Here is a 20611-nt window from a genome sequence, read left to right on the forward strand (position 1 = left end):
ATTATTATTTTTTAAATCATATCATTAATTCTTCAGATAAGATTTTCGACATCAAGTTTGTCTTTTTGTTATGGTCGTGGGGTTTAGTTTATTTAGTGGTATCCAAACCTAATCAGAAGTAATGAAACTGAGCTGAAACGATCAAAATTGACTCAAACATAGTTGATATAAGCCTGAATGAGCCAAATCAATGGAAGAAAGGACATTTAAAAGATACCATTGTGGAACTTCTCATTCGAATATATTTAATTCGACAAAGTTCCTAGCCTAATAGCCATTGGTTTTCTTTCTTCTTCTTCTTCTTCTTTTAATGGAGCCAATTTGATTTCCAAGATCATGTCTTACATCCTAGGGTATTGAAAGTAAGATCCATTATAGCTTACCTTACGTAAAAGCTATTGATACCTAATGTGTTTTTTCTCCACCCATGATGATTGGAACTCCATGGATAAACGTGAGATAGGAGAGAAACATTCACATAAAGACAATGTAGGAATGCGTAAATGTTGAGAATGATTGGTGAATTGTCTTCTATGATATGGTGGAAGGAAACTTCTCCAAGATATTTGACAACATATGCTAGACTGCATGGATATTATTTAACAACAACCAAAAATCACAAGTGTGGACATTATTTGCTAAAGAAATTTCTAAGTACATCTATAAATAATGGGTATAAAGAATAATAACTCAAAACTAAGCTAAATTAACAGTTACCCCCTTTTCCGTTAGAATCATTAGTTAGTTTGAGAAACTAATGAACATATACCCTTTGTTGTATTATTCTATATCTTATAAGAAGAAATTTAAAAACTCTATTTTATCAAGGGCAACACTGTAAATTGCAAGAGACTAAGGGCAAATTATAAATTATAAAGAAATTTAGAATTCACAGTTCAGTAACACTTCTTGAAACTTTTAAAACGAAATCTGCAGCAACTCGACTCATAAATCAAAACACAGCAAACAATGGCAAACAACAAGAGCTAGTAATAACTAAAACTATTACTTTTTTGTCAATTCATTTATACACTTGCAATTTGACCATGCACAGAAGTTACTCGTGGGAAAAAAAGAAAAAAAAAAACACAAAGAAGTAGCAGAAAAGCTTGTACACCATTTCAGATGATACAATCAACATTGTGAATACGAATTACAAATGGCTACAAGGCTGAAAGAAAACCAACTGAATTGAAGTATGAACACTTGGCTCCTCTGCCTGTTGGCTTCAGCATGTATAGAACAAAACACCCAGATTAATCCCCACCATCAAAATTATGCATCTGCTCATCCCACGGCACCCTGAACAAACCATATTTCTTTTACCTTCTCTATGCTACCTTGTCAATGGTTGATGAAGAACTTGGTAAACCCAACCACCTACGGTTGAAAAAGAACTTATATACCTTAGCTATAGGCTTACCACGAGACACCATGGCTGTTCTTTAAGCTATGGGAAAAAAAATCAACCACTAATGTGGACAGCATACTTACGATGGATGCTTCACCTGGAAAAACCCAGAAACAAAAGCAAAAGCATGGATGATAACACCAAACTTATATGCCTCTATATACAGCTCCAAATCTACAACATTTTTTCAGTGGCATCACCAGGCGTTGCACGATTCAATTGGGTTTGAATGCAATACTGCCTCTGCAGATCTTTAAGCGTCTCCAATAGCTCTTGGAATGTGGGTCGACAATGTGGTTCACTGTTTTGTCCAATCGAAAAATTAAAGACTAAGAACTAGCTTGACATTTAGCAATTATTGAATGTAATATGTACCTCATACATAAATGCATCACAAAGACCAAGAATACTGCTACTGTTGTAGATAATCACAAGCAGGTTCTCACTCACAAAATTTATCTGAGCAGTTAAATGACTGAATACGAACACATTAAGAATCCATGGTTGTAAATATCAAGATTGGATTTACTAAATGTTCAACCTGCGAACAGATCTTGAATCAGTGCCCAATTTGGTCTCCAATTCCAAGATTTTAGTTCTTTTAGCAATCAATACCTCAAAGTATGCCAAAAATGACCAATTTTTTAATCTCAGAATCTGGTGGTCACTCTGGATGTTACTATAGCAGATCTGGGCTGATGACCTAGCAGTCTGATCTAGAGAGTTTGGGCAACAGTAAAAAAACGGTGAACCAGTGTCAAAGGCTTCTGCATGGGGGGGGAGGACAGGTTGGGCAAGTGTTTGCTTGTTAATAGGGTTAATGTAGTCAACTGCCTTTCCTGCCACTGAAGGAACCTGTGCCCTTGCCGGGCATACACATTACCTCTATGGTATTTAACCATAATTTCTCCCATTGATATTTCAAAGTGATGCACAGAAACTGATGGTCAGAATCAAGGAGGATTAATTTAAGAGCCATGAATGAAGGGGCAAATGTTCAAGGCAAAAGCACAGTGCCCAGGTACATGTATGGGTGAGTGAAAGAACATGGACTGATAAACATAGCATGATGGAAGTCCTCTCCTGGCAGTGGAGCATCTTTAAAAGAAAAATGAACATAAAATGTCAAAAAGCAAGATAGGAAATGCACCTATGCCAACAGCTCTCAATTATGGAGGTCCACTGTGGATCCAAGTCGTTTGGAATCTCAAGCCTTTGATTCATGAACCCAACAGCTCCAATGACCTACAGAAACCAGCCAAAAACAATTGAATTTAACATATGAACGTGAAAGCATGCAATGGACTAGTAGAATATTCTTTCATCTTTGGTTTATTTATAATGTCAAAGCAGTTAACATTTACAAAAAGGACCATTACCTAGTTCTAATCCATGCAGGGTCTTGGTGGGGTTCAGTTTGGATTTGGTCCCAACCTTAGGGATTTTTATGCAAAGTGGCCATTCTCAAAACTAGACCCAGGTATTTCCCTGGTAGCCAGAACTTTTTAAGCACTGCTCTAATCAATGGCCCCTCAAAGAAGTTAAAGGTTGCCTGCAAGGATTTATTAAAAAGGGCCTACCCAGTGCATGAGACTCCCACCAAGGGTCAAAAGGGTCATACAAAATAAAGCTTTACCCTTGCTTCATGGAGGTTATTTCCCGATTTGAACACAGGGCAAGAATAATTCCCACATATAACAAATAAAAACAAAATTTGAGTGGGTTCAACGAATACTAGTATGATTACATATTGTAAAAGAATACCTGCATTGAGTTAAGATTATCCCAGGGGATCTTCTCAGTGACAAGCTCCCACAGTATCACACCAAAGCTGTATACGTCAGACCTTAAAGATTTCATGCAGCAAATGAAGTAGCTTTAGGTTCTAAATTTGAGAATGAAATCCTAAATGAAAGGAACCAGACACCAGTTATAAGGGTATAAAGGATATGGACCTACTTCTCATCTGAAGGTTCATTACGAAGAACTTCAGGGGCCATCCACTGAGGCTGCAAAAGGAAAACGAGTTGGAAAAGAATTTTTCGTTATAAAGCCCCACATCAGAATACCATTAGAAAGAAGAAAAGAAATATGAAGACAAGAGTGGCAACAGTATTATATAATATACCGTTCCCTTCCCAGTTTTGGTCGTCAAGTAAGTTTCATGTTTAAGACGTGAGAGACCAAAGTCACCAACCTAAGCAAGAGGACAGCAATGTTAATTTTCTCTCAACAGCCAAATTTACCTAAAAAAACCAATCTTTTTTCTTTCTTTTGTTGGGGTGGATTTTTTTTTCTCCTTTAATTTATTATTATTATTATTATTTTTGTGGGGGTTGGTGAGGGGGAAGCAGATACCTTAAAGAAAAAGAAAGTCAAAAGAGAAGGATAAGAAGAGACTCAATGACACCATTGCTATGAAAATAAAAAAATTACCTTCACGGTCCAATTCCTATCAACCAGAAGATTCGATGACTTCAAATCTCGATGAATGATGGGTGGATTGCAGTGATGAAGATAATTCATGCCCCGTGCCTGTAGAAAAGATAAGATCATAAATTAAGCAAAACCAGTAGTGTGAGCCAGAAATTTATCTAGACTACAAATTTCTTTTGAAGAGAAATATGGCACTATAATTTTCATAGTCTAATCAGTAACAAGCAGATCTTCCTAGCACTACACAAAGTGGTAGGAAAGGCAGCAATAAAGACGAATTTGGCAAGTACCCCTAAGGGAGATCTCACGGATGAGGATCATGCATTATGGGAGATGCTTACCTGCTTTTGTAACCATAAACCTTCAGAATGCTATTCTAATGTTCTATACAGAAACAAAAATCTAATCATACGAAAAACAGCTCAGAAGAATGTTTCCCAACTTTTCTTGATTGGCATGTATTATAATTAAATCCATGTACGTGGGATATGGCTCACAGGATATAATATTTCAGGTTGCTGTAGTATGATTTCATTAATCTGGTAAAACATTACCAAAATGAATCAATAAAATGTAAAAACAAAGATGAGTAGACCATAGAGCTGCATTGTGGAAGTATGCCTAGCAGCTAGCACCAAAATTTTATTCAGGTAGGGCTCAACCTCCTTGATCAATATGTCAAATCTAAGACCAGAAGGATCTGCCATGTGGGGGAATAAATCTTTAAGAAGTGGTGGAAAAGTAAAAATGATAATAAAAGATAGAGAGTGGGGAAGAATGACTTGCAGGTCCAAAGAGCACCATGATGTTTGATTTATAATATGAGAAAAGAGAATAATTACAAGTAGACCCCTGAATCTATACTAAATAGAAGTACACCAAAAGAGCTCTACAAGCTCAAGTTGCAACACTTCCCCTCAAGTTGGTGCATTGATGTCACACATGCCCAATTTGAACAAAGTAAAATGAAAAACCGTACAACTAAGCCCTTTAAGAGAAAAAATCAGCCAGACAAACACCAGACTGAACGAATGGAATATAGAACAACTCCTTTGTCAAGCTTCTTCTTGATGAAAAGACGATCTACTTCCACATGCCCTTCTCCTATCATGCTGAATTGGGTTGTGAACAATACTAGTAGCTGTCACAATGCAGCATCATGGGAGAATTGGATCTAACATGTAGATGTAGAAAACCTTTGAGCCATAACAACTCAAACCCTGTGCCATTGCACAGTAATTGGCCTCAGTGCCAGAACAAGAAACAACTGCTTGTTGTTTGCTATGCCAGATTATAAGATTTCCTCCAACAAAGCAACAAAAGCTAGAAGGAGACCAGCTGTCATCTGGAGAGCCTGCACAATAAGCATCCTTGAATGCCTCTATACATGATCATGATGAGAGAAAATAAATCTTTCTCTTGGGGTTGACTTAAAGTATCTCAAAATGTGGCATACAACATGTAAATATGTGGAATGTAGATTATGCATCTGTTAACTCAAGAGACTCATAACATGAGCACTATCTGGTCAAGTATGGACACATGTTAATCTCACTACAAAGCACTGATAGCCTCCTCCATCCAATGATTCCCATCTTTGTTCTTTAACTGTGTATTGCCCTCAGGAGTAAAGACAGGGTCACATCCAAGAGTTCCAGTCTTTGATAGAAGATATAAGGTATACTTCCTTTGAGAGAGGATGATCCTTTTTGAAGACAGAACAACTTCGCTATATAAACTGCGTCACCTTTTTTCAATCCCAAATTCCTGGCCCATGTAGGATTTAAGTTTCATTATCGAAGTTGAGTCACTCCTAGTGAGGACTATGTTGTCAACATAGACAAGAGGATAGTAATGTGATCACCAAATAGGTCACTTAATGAATAAGGCGAGATCGACATTACTTCAAGTGTATCCTTCTATAGTTGATAGACTAGTGAATGAGCCCAAAGTATTCTCTAAGGGACTGCTTTAGCACATATAATGCACACTTTATCTTGCCACACATTCCCTTGGGTTTCCTAACTTGAGAATTGTTGGGAAACACCCATATAAACTTCCTCTTCTAGTTCACAATGGATGAAACTTGAAAGCATTCTTAACACAAATTGCTGTAAATCCCAGCTCTTGTTGATATCACAAGAAAGAATAACTCAGACAAGATTCATCTTTTGACAGGTGCAAAGGTCTCCTAGTAGTCAATTTATATTCTTGTGTAAACCCCAACCAGTCTTTGCCTTGCACCTATTTGATGTTCCATCAACTCTTTGTTCAATGACTCAATCATGTACATCCATTTGTAGCCCACAGATCTTTGGGGGGGAGGAAGAATCAAGGACCCAAATGTCACCTTTTGCAAGTGCTTGCATTTCCTCTCACATGGCTCCTTCCCATTTTGATTCAGTCACTGCATCTTGCCAAGTCCGGCTAAGGCAGGCAGAAGACAGAAACAAAAACAAAATAGGACAAGGAACGATCAACATCATCAAGAAGGGAAATTACCAGATTCTAATAGGGAATGGGCTAGCTTGGATCCAAGGGAAGTGATTGACGTGTGGTAACAGTTGCTGGACTCTTTAAGTGCTTAGTTGTTCCCCTGCACTGAGTAATGTAAGGAAGGACAAGAACCAAGCAAGTGAAGATATGATAAAGAGTTGAGAAGGATGACCATCAAAACCTCATCACTAAAAGACACCCTTTGAAGAGGTGGTGGTAGAGAGTTGTTGGGACAGATCCATGGAACCCAACATGATGGCACTTATAACCCTTTTAAGTGGCTGAAGAACCAATGGAGATACATGCCTTGAGGATTGATCTTACTAGGAAGATGATGAAGTGCAAAGCACATACACACCTTAGACCTGAGGAGGTATTATAAGAGAGAACTACAGCTTAAGAATATCCAAAGGAGATTGAATTGCAAAAACATGAGAGGCCATACAGCTGATGAGGCAAGTGTTACGGAAATGACCCAAAAAGCCTCATAAGATTTTGATAATCACAAACACATATATAAGGATCTAAGAATCTACTTCTCTGTTCAAGATAATGTAAATACTATAAAAGATGAAATACTCAAGCAGAGAGTGTACATCACACAACAGCAGTCCAAGTAGCACACAAAACCAAACTTAAGGACTCCCACATGGAGGACCAAAGAATGGCCCTACCCACATGCAAGTAAAAGTCAAAGACTCAAGAACGAAGAAGAAACCACGCTTGAAGACCATGCATATAGAATAGGAAAGTGGCACATGTAAATGCATGCATTTTTCAAGTTAGTGGTTGAATAAAACTAATCACATGGGCAAAGGAATCTGTTGGGTCAATCTTTAGGGGTATAAAAGGAATTTCAAAATTATCTATAGAAAACACTAAAAATGCCCACAGATAGTCTGCTGGTCAAGGTGAGTCAAAATGGCCTAATTGACCATCAGCACTCCAGAAGGCTGAAGGTGCCTACCATAAGAGCCTCTTGGTCGACCACCAGCCCACAATTGAAGCTATGCCTACGGTTGACCATCAGGCCAGCTGGCTTACAATGCCTAGTTTCAAAAGGCTAGATTGAGCCAGTCGACCGTGAGACTACACAGGTCAATCGTAAGTTAATAAGTACGACCATTTTCTAACCGTTGGACTTATTTTAAACCCAATCTTCTGGCTATAAATAGGGGTCATCATGACTTCTAAGGCACAAATTCCAAGGTGATTATACCTCACAAAATTATGCCTTTACTCTAGCTACCCAGTCTCCTAAATATCCAAATCCCTTTCTCAAGAAGGTAGAAGTGTTGATCTCAAAGTAGAGCTAGGAGGTTGAAGATAGTCAAAATGTTGCATTCATTCATCCATACAAGGGACAATGCCACTCTGTGAGGTATTTCCATAGTTGTCATGGCGACGAGGCGGTTTTAGCTAGTTGGGGCAATGAGTCGAGGAGGCGCCCTCTGAGGTGCTTTTGAGGAGGTCGAGGCGTTTTAAGTGAAATTTTTAGTGTACATCTCATACACTCTAATTCTCAAATTCATTATAAATGTATCATATTTTTTATATCAGTAGACTATAAGCTAATAAACTGGTCTCGGTTAGTTAGTTATACTTAATAAGTTATAAGTTACAACATGGTTAAAACATAGAAAATAAAGAAGAAAAAAAAGAATGCCCGGCGATCTTCTGCCTTCTTCTGTTTTTCTTTTCTCTTTGAATTGGCACTTTAAAACCATCGATCTATTGAACCCCATTAAACCCACTGACCCAATGAACTAGATCAGAGCAATGACCCATTCACCCCCCTGCAATCGACCTATGGTTTCTCCTTTTCAACCAATGACTAAAAAAAAAAAAGATTAATGTTTCAGGGGTCTCTTTTGTGAATTCGAATATATCCAGGGTCTATTTGTGATTTCTCACATATCTAGGGGTTTCTTTCGTATAAAAAGAAAAAAAGAAAAAAAGAAGTATCCTATGAATCCTATAACTCCCTAGATTTATTTGGGTAGTCTGGCTATTCCATTTTGTGACGTTTCAATTGTTTTGAAAGGGTGAAGACTGAAGAACTACAAAGAGTTTTTTTGACATGGCAACCACTGATGGTACTATTGCTCCAACTAGTTTCGAACATTACCCCACTCTTCCTCTTCTTTCAGTAAGATTCGATGGAACAAATTATTTGATCTGGTCTCGATATGCATACCTAACTATTGTCGGAAAAGGACTTGTTGGACACATTATGGGCATCACTATCAAACCTATCACCACAGGTGTTTCACAAGATAAATGGATTTCGAATGACTCTCTTATTATGTCGTTCCTTTTGAATTCCATAAATCCAAATATTGCCCGTGGATACCTATTATTTGATACTGCAACCCAGATCTAGAAGGCCACTACAAAAACAAATGGATAGGTGGGGAATGATGCACATGCTTATGAGCCATGAAAGAAACTTCATGAGATTACCCAAAAGGAACTGATTGTAGCTCAGTATTATGCTAAATTGCAATCTCTTTGGCAGGAGTTGGATCATCATGTGGATTATCAATCCATTAATCCAGGTGATGCAGCTACTTATAGGAAGAAGCATACTGATAAGATTCGGGTATATGACTTCTTAGCTGGTTTGAATGTGGAGTATGATTAGATCAGGGTAGTAGTATTGAGTTGCTCTCCTTTTCCTACACTAGAACAATCTTATGCCCTTGTTCAATGCGAGGGAAGATGTCAATTAACCATGCTTCATGCTTCTATTATGAAGAAATCAATCCTAAAGTCTGTTAGCACCAAATATGATTTGACTAAGGAGATTGTCAAGTGTTAGTACTGTCACAAACAATATCATACCAAGGTCAACTATTGGAAGCTCCATGGAAAGCCTGTTAATTTTGAGCAGAAAAGGGCACAAAAAGGAGGAAACCGAAGGCTAATCTTTCTAAGACTGTTCCCCCAACACCCTTCATAGACATTGGTTTTTCACTGGAGGAATTAGCTATTTTGTGACATATTTTGTAGTCTTCTACTGCCGGTGTAGCCTCTTCTACTACTTCTTCCACTATCCATACCAACTCCTACCTTGCTACTTCAGGTAAAACTTTTATAGGCTTCCATGTTTCTTTGGTTTTTGCTCATTGGATCATTGATACAGGAGCAACAGATCATATAACAGGTTCATCCTTTTTTTTCTACATTATTCTCCAACTTCCAGAAAAAATAAATTTCAAATTGTTGATGGCTCTTATTCTTCTATTGCTGGAAAATGGATCATTCAACATTCTTCATCTCTTTATTTGCTTAAAGTTTTGCATTCCTTCCTTCTCTACTAATTTACTTTCTATTAGTAGTCTTACACATGACTTGAATTATAAAGTGACTTTTTTCACCCTATTGTGTTTTTCAGGATCTGGTGACTCGAACGGAGATTGGACATGGTAAACTAGATAATGAACTTTATCTGCTGGAGCCGATTGAAGGATCTACTGGTTGCGTCTTCTCATCAGATCTATTTGGTAATGTCAGACCTTCATCAGTGGCATCGTAGACTTGGTCACTCCCCTCTAAGAACTCTTAAGAAAATATTTTTTGATTTAGTTTCTTCTTGTAATAAGGACAAATTTTTTTGTGAAGCCTGCATTTTTGCAAAGCACTCATTCCACTTATTTACATTCTCTTCATAATAGAAAATCTATTCTTTTTTGTGTTAATTCATATTGATGTCTAGGCCCCTTGCCGACGTGTATCTATTGGCCAAAGATACTTAGTTACTTTTATTGATTGTCGCTTTCGTTCAATGTATATTTGTCTTTTAAAACAATCAAACAAAAAATGAGTTTTTTTTTTTTTTTAATGTTTTCGTGATTTTCATAATATGATTAAATCTTAGTTCAATGCCACTATAAAGATCCTTCAAAGGGACAATGCCATGGAGTATACTAATGGTGAATTTTAGAGATATCTCTTTGACTCTAGCATAATACACTAGACTATTTGTGTAGATATGGCTGCCCAGAATGGGGTTGCCGAAAGGAAGAACAAGCATCTATTAGAGATAATTGTTCTATTATGATTGCTATGAATGTCCCTGACCAATACTGGAGTGATGCCATACTCATTGCCTCTTACCTTATGAATAGGATGCTTAGTAGGATACTTGGTTTTAAATGCCTTAATGAGATTCCCTAGGGAGATTTTTTCTTTGCTATTCACCCAAAGGTTTTTAGTTGTGTGTGTTATGTCAGAATCAAAGCCTACTAGAGTAAGTTGGCTCCTCGTAACCTACGTTGCATATTTCTGGCGTATTCTGTACTCAGAAGGGGTACAAATGTTATCATTCTACTTTCAGAAATTATTGTGTCTATGGATGTAATTTTTAATAAGTTTTATCCTTACTGTACACCTCTCCAGGGGGAGAGTCCTAGAGAGAGGTGTTCATTCCAACTTTGGACCTTCCTACCACACACATAGACTCCCACACACCACCACAACACAACTTAGGAGCTCAGGAAGAGTTTGACCAAAGGGAGACTTCGGCCAGTACACTGAATGACTCTAATTCTCTCTTCTATTTTCTAGACCATGTGAAGAACCTGGTCCAGGGGAGATGACTCTTGTGAGGTACACTATTAAGGTCTTTCAAAATAAGACTGACCGGAATAAGGAGATGCAGACTTATCAGAGGAAGAATTACAATCCGCCAAAGTAAGTGAAGCAAGGTGACATGTTACCACTTTAGTCCCTCGCTCCAAAATTAGATTTTACTGTTCCCCCTAAGGGTACCTTCTTCTGATCTTCCTATTGCTGTTAGAAAAGGAGTTAGATCTTGTACTCAACATTCACAACTAAATATGTTTTCTTATGACTCTTTGTTTGACTCTTACCGTACTTTTATATCCTCTTTATCATCTATTTCTGTTGCTGAAAGTTATCAAGAAGCCTATGCTGATAACAGATGAAAGGCAGCTATAGTAGAGGAAATGCAGGTAATGAAGAAAAATGACACTTGGGAATTGGTTACATTTTCTCCAGGAAAAAAAACCCGTAGGCTATAAATCTGTGTTTATGGTTAAATAGAATATGGATGGATCGATCAATAGGTTGAAGGCTAGACTAGTTGTAGACGGGTTTACCTAGACTTGTGGGATTGAACAGGAGACTTTTGCCCCTTTTGTGAAATTAAACACTGTCGAGTTTCTGTAATATGTGGCTGTGAAAAAAGACTGGAACTTGCACCAACTAGATGTAAAAAATACATTTTTCACGGGGAGTTGGAAGAGGAAATTTATATGGAGATCCCACATGGTTTCTTTGATGATAATACTACAGAGAAAGTTTGTCGATTGAAGAGGTCAATTTATGGGTTGAGACAGTCTCCTAAATGCTAGTTTTAACACTTCCAGAAGGCTATGACCTCTATTGGGTCCAAGCAAAGCAATGTTGATCATACACTGTTTATCAAGAAGTCATGTACCAATATCACACTTTTCATTGTTTATGTGGACGATATTGTAGTCACAGGGAATGATGGTGAGAAAATACAAAGGTTGAATGACTTTCTTCACAAATAGTTTAAGATTAAAGATCTAGGGAAGTTATAGTACTTCCTAGGAATTGAGATGACTCCATCAAAGAAGGGGTATATACCTATCTTAGAGAAAGTATGTTCTAGATTTATTATCAGAAGTGAGGATGTTGGGGTGTAAAGCAATTATACCCCTATTGAGGTTGGAGCTAAACTCAAGGAGAATGAGGGAGAACCAGTGGACAAAGGAAAATATCAAACACTAGCAAGGAAGCTTATTCACTTGTCCTATACTAGGCCAAACATTGCTTATGCCGTAGGAATAGTAAACCATTCATGCATGATCCATATTCAACTTTAAATATGAAGACTGTTACCAGAATACTATAGTACTTGAAGGAAACTCCTAGAGAAGGAATACTTTTGTCACCCACTAATAATCTAAGAGTAGAAGCTTCCACTAATGTAGATTGGGTTGGGTCTCCTAACAAGAAGTCAATTTCAGGTTACTATACCTTTGTTAGAGGTAATCTAGTTACTTGAAGAGTAAGAAACAAAATGTGGAAGCTTAATCCAGTACAAAAGCGAAATATAGAGCTATGATTCGTGGAGTTTGTAAGCTACTATGCTTGAAAGTTCTGCTAAAAGATATTGGAATTCAAGTTCCAAACCCTATGATGTTTTATTGTAACAACAAGGCTGCCATTAATATTGCGAAGGCAAACAACATGATCGAACTAAGCACATTGAAATTGACAAATTTTTTATCAAAGAAAAGTTGGACCAAAGACTAATTTGCATGCTTTTTGTAAGACCTAGAGACCAAGTGGCAGATATTATTACTAAGGATTTGAAGAAAGGAGATTTCCTTCCTATTATAGGCAAGTTGGACATGACTAACATCTATGCCTCAACTTGAAGGGAGTGTTGGCTGAGTTCTATTAGGAGTTTTAGTTAATGTAATTTTCTATTTCTTGTTACCAGGTAAAGGTATTTAGGTAATTGTGTTCTTTCTACTTCATTATAAATAAAGACCTTAGGATCACACTGATCTATTCAAGCCATTCTACCACAATCAAACTCAACATATTTATTAAGAATATAGCCAATATACTCACAATATCCAAAGCCATGTGAACACGCCGTCTCCAGTCTAGTTTAGTTGCTTTCCGCTGAAGCAACCGAAACAAGCTTCCACTGCATTGTGATTAAGAATGCCCAAGATATATATAAGTACGATTTTCAAAATACACAGGGAAAAGGATATATATGATGAAAATTCCATAACAGTTAGGCATAACATAAGAATAATGAATTAGATCGCTCCTGAATCAAAATTTCAAAAGGGGAGAGAATGAACCGAGGGAGGAACTCTGTAACAATGCAAAGACGCTGAGGAGAGGTAACTGCACCCATAAAGAGCAGTACATTTGGGTGTCGGAGCTTCTTCATAAGTGACACCTACATTGATGAAAAACAATCTTCAGAACAAATGTCCAAGTTCAAACTTTAATATCAGATTGAAAGAAAAGCAGATTACATAGATGCTTTCACTGAAGATAATATATTTTACGATCCTTATATCCTAAATGAAAACATGGTTCAAAGCCCTCAAGAAAGTACATCTCCAAAAAATATGTGCCAAACAAGAAAGAAAGACAAACAAATATATGTGACGAACACAGAAGTTTAAGCAACGGGACAGAACTTCAAGCTTTTCATTAAAGAATATTGGTGCAATATATACTCCTGTGAGGTTAGGACATACATAAAAATTTCAGACAAGTCCTAACTTAGTCTTTCTCAAGTTATAATTTACTGGCGGAAATTTAAACTTAGTATTCTAGTAACTAAATCCTAAATATCAAGGGAAAACCCTTGTATATAGGCTCAGACAATGGGCTTTTTAAAATAAATAAATACATGTCAATGATTTTCTTTCATGTTGACTACTGAAAAATGGTCATTCAGTCTTTTGGATAGATAAGCTATAGTCTACACCTACACGCCCAAAATGTAGTGAATTAAAGAGAGAAGGACACACAAGTTTAAAAATCACAGAATTTAAGAATTTCTCTAAAATGCATGTAAAGATACATTTATTTCATTATTGATGGGTTGTGAAGCCAAACATAAAGACTAACCAATGTCCCCCCTCGCCCCAACCTCTCTCCAGTCGTCTCCCTTAAGACTTGCAAACAAGATTAAAGGAAATATTTGTCGGTGAAATGAAAAAATCAAGAATCTCAAAAAATAAATGGACCAGCAAGGCACGTAAGCTGAAGGGGGGAGGGGGTCGGGAGAAGAGACAAAAGAGGGGGAAGGACAGGATGCACTATGGAGGACTAAATAAATATGCCCTCTGCCAGTGCCAGGGTACACAAATCAAAGGAGCCCAGTGGATCAATGTTATTAAACACTTGCTCTGATGAGAAGCCTGCATGGTCCAATAGAACACACACATGCACACATACATATCTATATGAACATTCCTATTGAATTAGATTAAATTTCTAAGTGCACCAGGCATTCATCTAAGAAGTACATGAAATTTTAAACCAGGTTCACTTGAATGAAAAATTGTAAAGACAATAATGATTCATTAAACCGATATAACAGTACTGAAAAAAAAGATATAAAGTAGAAAACTCACCTCTTGTCTGAAGGAAAGTATCAAGTCATCTGAATACTCTTGCTTGGAGAACACCTTGACTGCGACATCCTGGCATGCACACACACATGCATACAAAGGAAACCATGAAATCAACAACCAAATATGGGAGATGAGATGAATCTTTCACCAGTGATTAAGAATAAGGTATGCAAATGACTGTAGTATATCTAGCAATACTGTGGACATGACTTGCATCATAAAGTAACATGAAAGATGTCATATCCAGGAAGGAATAAACAGATGCCAAAAAAGAAGAGGCGAAAATCGCACAAGCAGGTACTCGAGGGGGGGGGGTTCAATTTTCCTAAGCAGCTTTATCCCAACAATTTTTGCAGAGGCTGTTTTGATGCCTTGAGCTCAAGCTACAAGTCTACATCTGTGGTCTACTGACCCCTGTGCCAAGGCCCACCCCAAAAACAGATGCCTGAGACAAAATGTATTAGTCCAGGCTGAAGGACAGAGTATCCTGCTTCTCTCCTACTAATGGGGTTAAACAAGGAAAGAAAAGAAAGGAGTGGGCGTACATACCGAGCCATACCAGAGGCCATGATATACAGTTCCGCAAGAACCTGCAAACATATCAAAATTCAAAAATTGTTTTGATGAGGATATATACCACTAAAAATATCAAAATAAATTGACTTTGATGAGGATATACACCACTCAGTTGAGTATTCCATTTTTACTAAAGGAGACATGTCAGAGATCAGACATCCACTGCTTCTCCGTAAATTAACAATGAGTTTTTTGGTTACTGTATTATTTGAACACAAACTGTGGAGCCCGCTTGCAGCAGCTTTTATCATTAGCTTGTTTTTCCTTATTATTGATTATTACCATTTCTGATTTCTATTTCTGTTTTTAAGTGTGTGAGGAGCTCTCTCTCTCTGTCTCTTTTCCCCCCCTCTTTAGTATGTTTTCTAGTGATTTGCCCATCCATGATTTAGCCTTTCCCTCTGTCTTTTTCTATTTTATTTTTATTGTCTTTAATTGTAACCATTTCCTACCCCCACGGTTTTGACCTGTTCCCTCTTCTAATGCTTATTGGCAGAAATGTGAACACAGAATGAAGAACTACAACTGAAAGGAACCTCTCTCTCTCTCTCTCTCTCTCTCTCTCTCTCTCTCACACACACACACACACACACACACACACACACACACAATTACTCTTTCATCTTCTTCTTCCTGTTGCTATTTAACTGTTCTCTTGCTTCATCTTATTCTTTTCCTAAATGCTGCTCCCTTATTTCTTCTATTTTTGTTCTCCCTGTTCGCATTTCCAATTCCATGAATTATGTATTCTCATCGACTGTTACTTCTCCTTTGTCCTTGTAATTTTCCTGCTGCATGGTGAAGTTACTTGACCAAACTACAGTGCTATGGAAGCTGTTCACTAACTGCATCCTCTCTAACTGACCATTAATTCCCTTCATCTATGTTGCTATGCTATAGCTTCACTGTATTGGACTTGGACTGTTGCTGATCAAACATGAATATTCATTGAAATTCTTGCTCGGTTAAGTCTTACAATTTTAGGATTCTGGAAAGGTCATGCATGTTAATATTTGAATTTAAGAGTTGCCTGTTTTCTAATCCCTATAGCATCCAATTACATTGCTAGTTGAACATATGTAGCCTATGATTTATGTTGTTGGTTGCTCACTGCTAATGCTATTCCCCTCATGTATGTGTGTATCATATATTTTGCTGCCCATTTAACTAGACAGAATATAGGTGTATTTGGAGCCTACTTTAGGCAAAGATTGTTGCGTTGGTAAGAAAAAAAGTCTCCAAGTTTTATACTGCATCAAGCTCCATTCTCTATTTCCATATGGCAACAATTTTTTATAACTCACTAGGCCCTTTTTTTCTTCACTAAATATACCAAGGTAGAGTGGACTATGTAGTAAGATATCATATACATGATTGAAAATATAAAGCAATAAAACAATCTTGATCTAGAAGCATCAAAATTATGATCTAGGAGAAAACATAATAGAAAAACATGCAAATGAAAATAGAGAGAATATAAAAGTTCAAGATGAAAAGGAATTTCACAAGAGAGCCAATTATTCTATTACCAGCGAAGGCTGAGTTGAATGTAAGGTATAGAGCTTTGCCAAAAGTTAAAAAGAAAAATATATATCATTCACAGAAAAATGACTACCTTGACCAATTGGTTCTCCAATTGATAAGTCTTCCCACAAGATTTCATAATCCAAGCAGTCGGAATCCATATCCAGTTTATGAGCAGTACTACCACTAGTACTTCCACTGCTGCTCACACTACTTGCGCTGTTAACATTAAATGAGGACCAGGACCCAGAAGCTTCATTAGTGGGCCGGTTATTTTCACCGCCTTGGCTTTCTGGATTTGCGCTAGAATCAGTTTTCTTCTGATGGCTTAATTCACTTTCTTGATCCTGATTCAACCAAGGCCAGACAGAGCGTGTAGTCTTTACCTCTGGCACATCCCGCTCATTTCCCTTCCAAGGCCAAGATATCCCCTTCTTATTGATCCACGCTTCTGCCTTTGCAGTGATCGTCTTCTGGATCCCAGGCTTCCCTACACCCTCATCACCAGAATCTTTTGAGGATTTTCCAGGGGATTTTTCATCCACAGCACCCTGCAAAAACACACCAAAGGGACATGGAGGTACATCTCCTCTAGGAGTGCTATTTCCACTGGAAGTAGCATCCTCTCTATGGTCAGAGAGCAATGCATCTGAGAAACCAAAATCAGAATACTGACAATTGCTCCCACTTTCACGCTCCATACTGTTGTCACCGGTCCGAATTCTTGACTTGACTTTGTTGGTCATTTTAGAAGCCTGTTTCGGTAGTTCTAACAATCAAGAGATGCTACACTAAAAAAAATACAAAACAATGACCATCATCTTGCACTGGTTGTATCGCAAATCTATAGTAGGTTTACATAAATGCAAAAAGCAGGGAAAGGATAGGTGAAAAAGAGACTTACCAGATTTGATATTTTTGATGCAATTGCAACTTGCAGAGGTTGCTGACAATCTGAAGTTGGTTTTATAGGTTTGGTAGTAGACCTTGATCGAGAGATGCCAGGGTCAGATTCCAAAGTCTTTGCACCAGAGAAAGAATGCCCCATATCTTGAAATGGCCGGGAGTCATTCGAGACACAAACAATACCCACCAAAGTGTCATCATCATCATAGAATGGTGTGTTGGTCATAATGGCCATAAAGGGCTCCCCCAGTTTATTCTTTACAGGGAATTGGCCTGTCCAGCTCTCTCCCATGGTTATACGGTTTATCAAATCACTTGCCACTTCAAAGTCACGAGCATCTGTAAGGAGCTCAATCGCATCTTTGCCAAGGGCTTCTGAAGCTGAATAACCATAAAGGTGTTCTGCTGTTCGGTTCCTGCCAAAAGGAACATTACCATTTACCAAATGGTTAAAGATACAAAGGAAAAGAACCAACCTTCAGATCGAGTTGAGAAGTTGGGCTCATCTAGAAAAGGGTTAGTTGAGAAATCACCCAATCCAGAAATTCCGAAACAGGAGATGTGAATAACCAGACTTTATAGAAAAATACCCATTGAGCAAAATCCCTTCCCGATTAACGAAGAACATCCTTTAATCAACATTACTTTACGATTGTTGATAGTTAAAGGAAGCCACGAAACCCCAAAAAAGACACTCGAACAATCCATACGCAAGCATTATACACACGCACATATACCCAGATAGAGCCAAGCACATAAATTCACTTATAGCCTCAGAAAGCATTGCCATGCGAGCAGACAAGGAAATGGGAAAATGGAAAGTGTAACAAAAGATTTGAATTGGGAGAGGAAGAAAGGTTACCAGTAAATTATGCGACCACTGAGGTCTAGAATATGAACTGATTGACCCATAGACTGCAAAATGTTAAGGTACTGCTTATCCGAAAAATTAACAGCAGCAGGGCCAGCAGGTCTCGGACTGGGAGCATCTCTGCTGCTGCTCTCTCTTTGCAATGGAGACGACTGTCTGAAAGATGAGCTCTGCTTCAAGGAGGCCGCAGTTCCCTCGAGCCCACCACCACTTTTCCTCCTAGGCCCGCTTACTCGTGATCTCTCTGGCGATACTGAATGCGATCGTTGGTGCCCGTGGATCGACTTAACATCGCTGTTTGTTCTGGTGCTGCCACTGCTATGCAACAACTTCGACATCTCTTGTCTAAGGTGAGCATGGCCAGCTTCAAGCTCTTGGATCTTCTTCAGCAGCTCCTCAGCCGGAGGGGTGTCCATTAGGCAAACTCAACAATACCCACTGGAGAAATTGCTGCGAAATCCACGAAATGGGTGGCTTACCTTCTCAGTTTCTATCTCAACATCTGTGTTTAGGTTAAACCATCTGGGTTTGCTTCCTTTTCTTGCTGAAATGGATTGCTTTCCCTTCTTTCTATTGCTTGGTGCTCTGGGTTTCTTCTGGTGCTGCCTTTTGAAGAAGTAGATTAGTTTGCTGTTCGGTCCTTTCTTGTTCTCTCTCATAATCTACCAAAGCTGGCTATTTCCTAACCAGATAATATTTATAATTTATTAATGGGGGCAAGTTGCAAGTTGAAAGTTGCTTATATCGTTTCCACCACACATTAATGCACAAAAAAAAGCTTCTCTCTGCACTTCTTACCTTTCTTCTGCTTTATTTAAGAACCAAGATTGAAAGCAAAAAGCTTTCCTTGGCTTTGTAATGCTTTTACTGCAACTCAATTCACAGCGACTCTCGGATCGTGTAGATGTGCACTATCTCTCTCTAGATGTTAGTTTTATTTGTTTTTTTTTTGGTAAGACTATAGATGTTAGTTCACATGACAATCAATGGGTCATGGCCAGCGTTAATTCGTGGCGCTTCAGGATTCAGAAGGTTTTGCTTTTCATTTTGTAGTTTTGTTACTTTTGTATAATCAGAAAAAGACAAGATTCTCATGAACTTTTTTTGTTTTGGGTAAAAAGAGAAGATCCCATGCAACTCAATGGAAAGCTATGTGGTAGGTGGAGATAGGTTTTTCTACTCATCTGGTTAAGTTTTTTGATGCTCCAAAATTTCTGGACTTGGTGGACTTTCTTAACAACAATATCCAGAGGAGAATATATATATGGTCTTCGGTGGCCGTATCTGTCAACGTGTGGGGCGCGTGTCAATCATTGACACATGCCATCTTTAATCCTGTGGTTAATATTAAAGCGCGTCCATTGGCGGAAACTTTATCCATATTACATTTTATCTGAGAAGAATCGTCCATATTAAATCCTGAAAGTTCTGTCAATAATTTCGGCTAAAAATGGAAAACTTCTTATCTTATTGTGCCAGGAAAAGTTCCCAGATTGCTTCACTCAATGTTCAATTTCTTTCAGGTAATCACTATGATCGCCTTCTTTTTGTCAAGAAGGAGACACCATAAGGTGGGGATGCACCAATAAGAATATTCTCCTGAGGGGCAAGTTTGGAATGCACATCAAGAAATCACGAACATAAAATAGTCCATGATGGATCTCACGAATTGAATCGTTTGGTCATTCATCAAATATGTTGATGCAAGTGAATCTTCAATGCTTGGTACAAGAATTCATATTGTCGAACGCCGAACCTGCAAATACGTGCTTGACCGGTGTGGTCGAGTTTCATCTCCGACGAACAAGTTAGTTCAAACGAACAAAGGAAGCCAACTCAATCTCTCAAAATATTCAATAACTCAAGAATGCATACCTGATAATGATTAGTATGTGGGTATTTATAGATCTTAGGAAAGGTTACCTTAACTATGCAGTAATGGAGTTCGAATAGAACTCAGTCATTGTTGCTAGCTTCCTGAAGAGAGGAATCTTATCCGCCAAGACAGTGTTACTTGGATTGTAGTTGTAGAGTCCGATCTGGATTCTAAGACTAACTCGACTTGATCGCAATCCTTATCCCTATCTTTAAGGAGGTTGGATATGATTCAAATTGTATACCTTGTTTAGTGCCTTCGTTTTATTCATGGTTCGGCCAAGGTTTGATCGGTCCAGTTCTTCTTTGGTCGACCCAGACAGGTCTATTATAAAATATCCATAACAC

The 20611-nt window shown here is 38.0% G+C and overlaps 1 protein-coding gene across 2 annotated transcripts; it reads right to left on the bottom strand.

Annotated features, from left to right (window-relative positions):
• Window positions 1-81: 81 nt before the first annotated feature.
• On the bottom strand, window positions 82-19282 carry LOC149019481 (uncharacterized). 2 transcript variants are annotated; one of them, XM_089153479.1, is made up of 14 exons: window positions 18380-19282; window positions 17516-17933; window positions 16703-17366; window positions 15061-15101; window positions 14512-14580; window positions 13219-13319; window positions 12977-13055; window positions 3848-3946; window positions 3540-3608; window positions 3371-3420; window positions 3176-3257; window positions 2562-2656; window positions 1509-1712; window positions 82-1380 (listed from the first exon to the last, which is right to left on the bottom strand). In XM_089153479.1, exons 1-13 carry the CDS (start codon window positions 18802-18804, stop codon window positions 1586-1588), a joined length of 2319 nt encoding a protein of 772 aa, XP_089009605.1. In that variant the 5' UTR covers window positions 18805-19282; the 3' UTR covers window positions 82-1380; window positions 1509-1585. The 2 variants fall into 2 exon arrangements, with proteins under 2 accessions (XP_089009605.1, XP_089009604.1); XM_089153478.1 differs by having other exon boundaries at window positions 318-1380; window positions 1495-1712.
• Between the last annotated feature and the right edge of the window lie 1329 nt (window positions 19283-20611).

Source organism: Hakea prostrata, chromosome 4, assembly GCF_041222555.1.
Source record: "Hakea prostrata isolate BN-2017 chromosome 4, UWA_Hpros_2, whole genome shotgun sequence".
In the NCBI taxonomy this organism is placed as follows: Eukaryota; Viridiplantae; Streptophyta; class Magnoliopsida; order Proteales; family Proteaceae; genus Hakea; species Hakea prostrata.

Excerpts from the sequence above, each read along its gene's own strand:
- LOC149019481 (XM_089153479.1), bottom strand. The coding sequence starts at position 18,804 with ATGGACACCCCTCCGGCTGAGGAGCTGCTGAAGAAGATCCAAGAGCTT. Across the intron at positions 3,609-3,847 it reads ATAGGAATTGGACCGTGAAG|GTTGGTGACTTTGGTCTCTC; the intron begins GTAATTTTTTTA and ends CCTCTTGCTTAG. Across the intron at positions 1,713-2,561 it reads ATTGAGAGCTGTTGGCATAG|TGAACCACATTGTCGACCCA; the intron begins GTGCATTTCCTA and ends TGGACAAAACAG.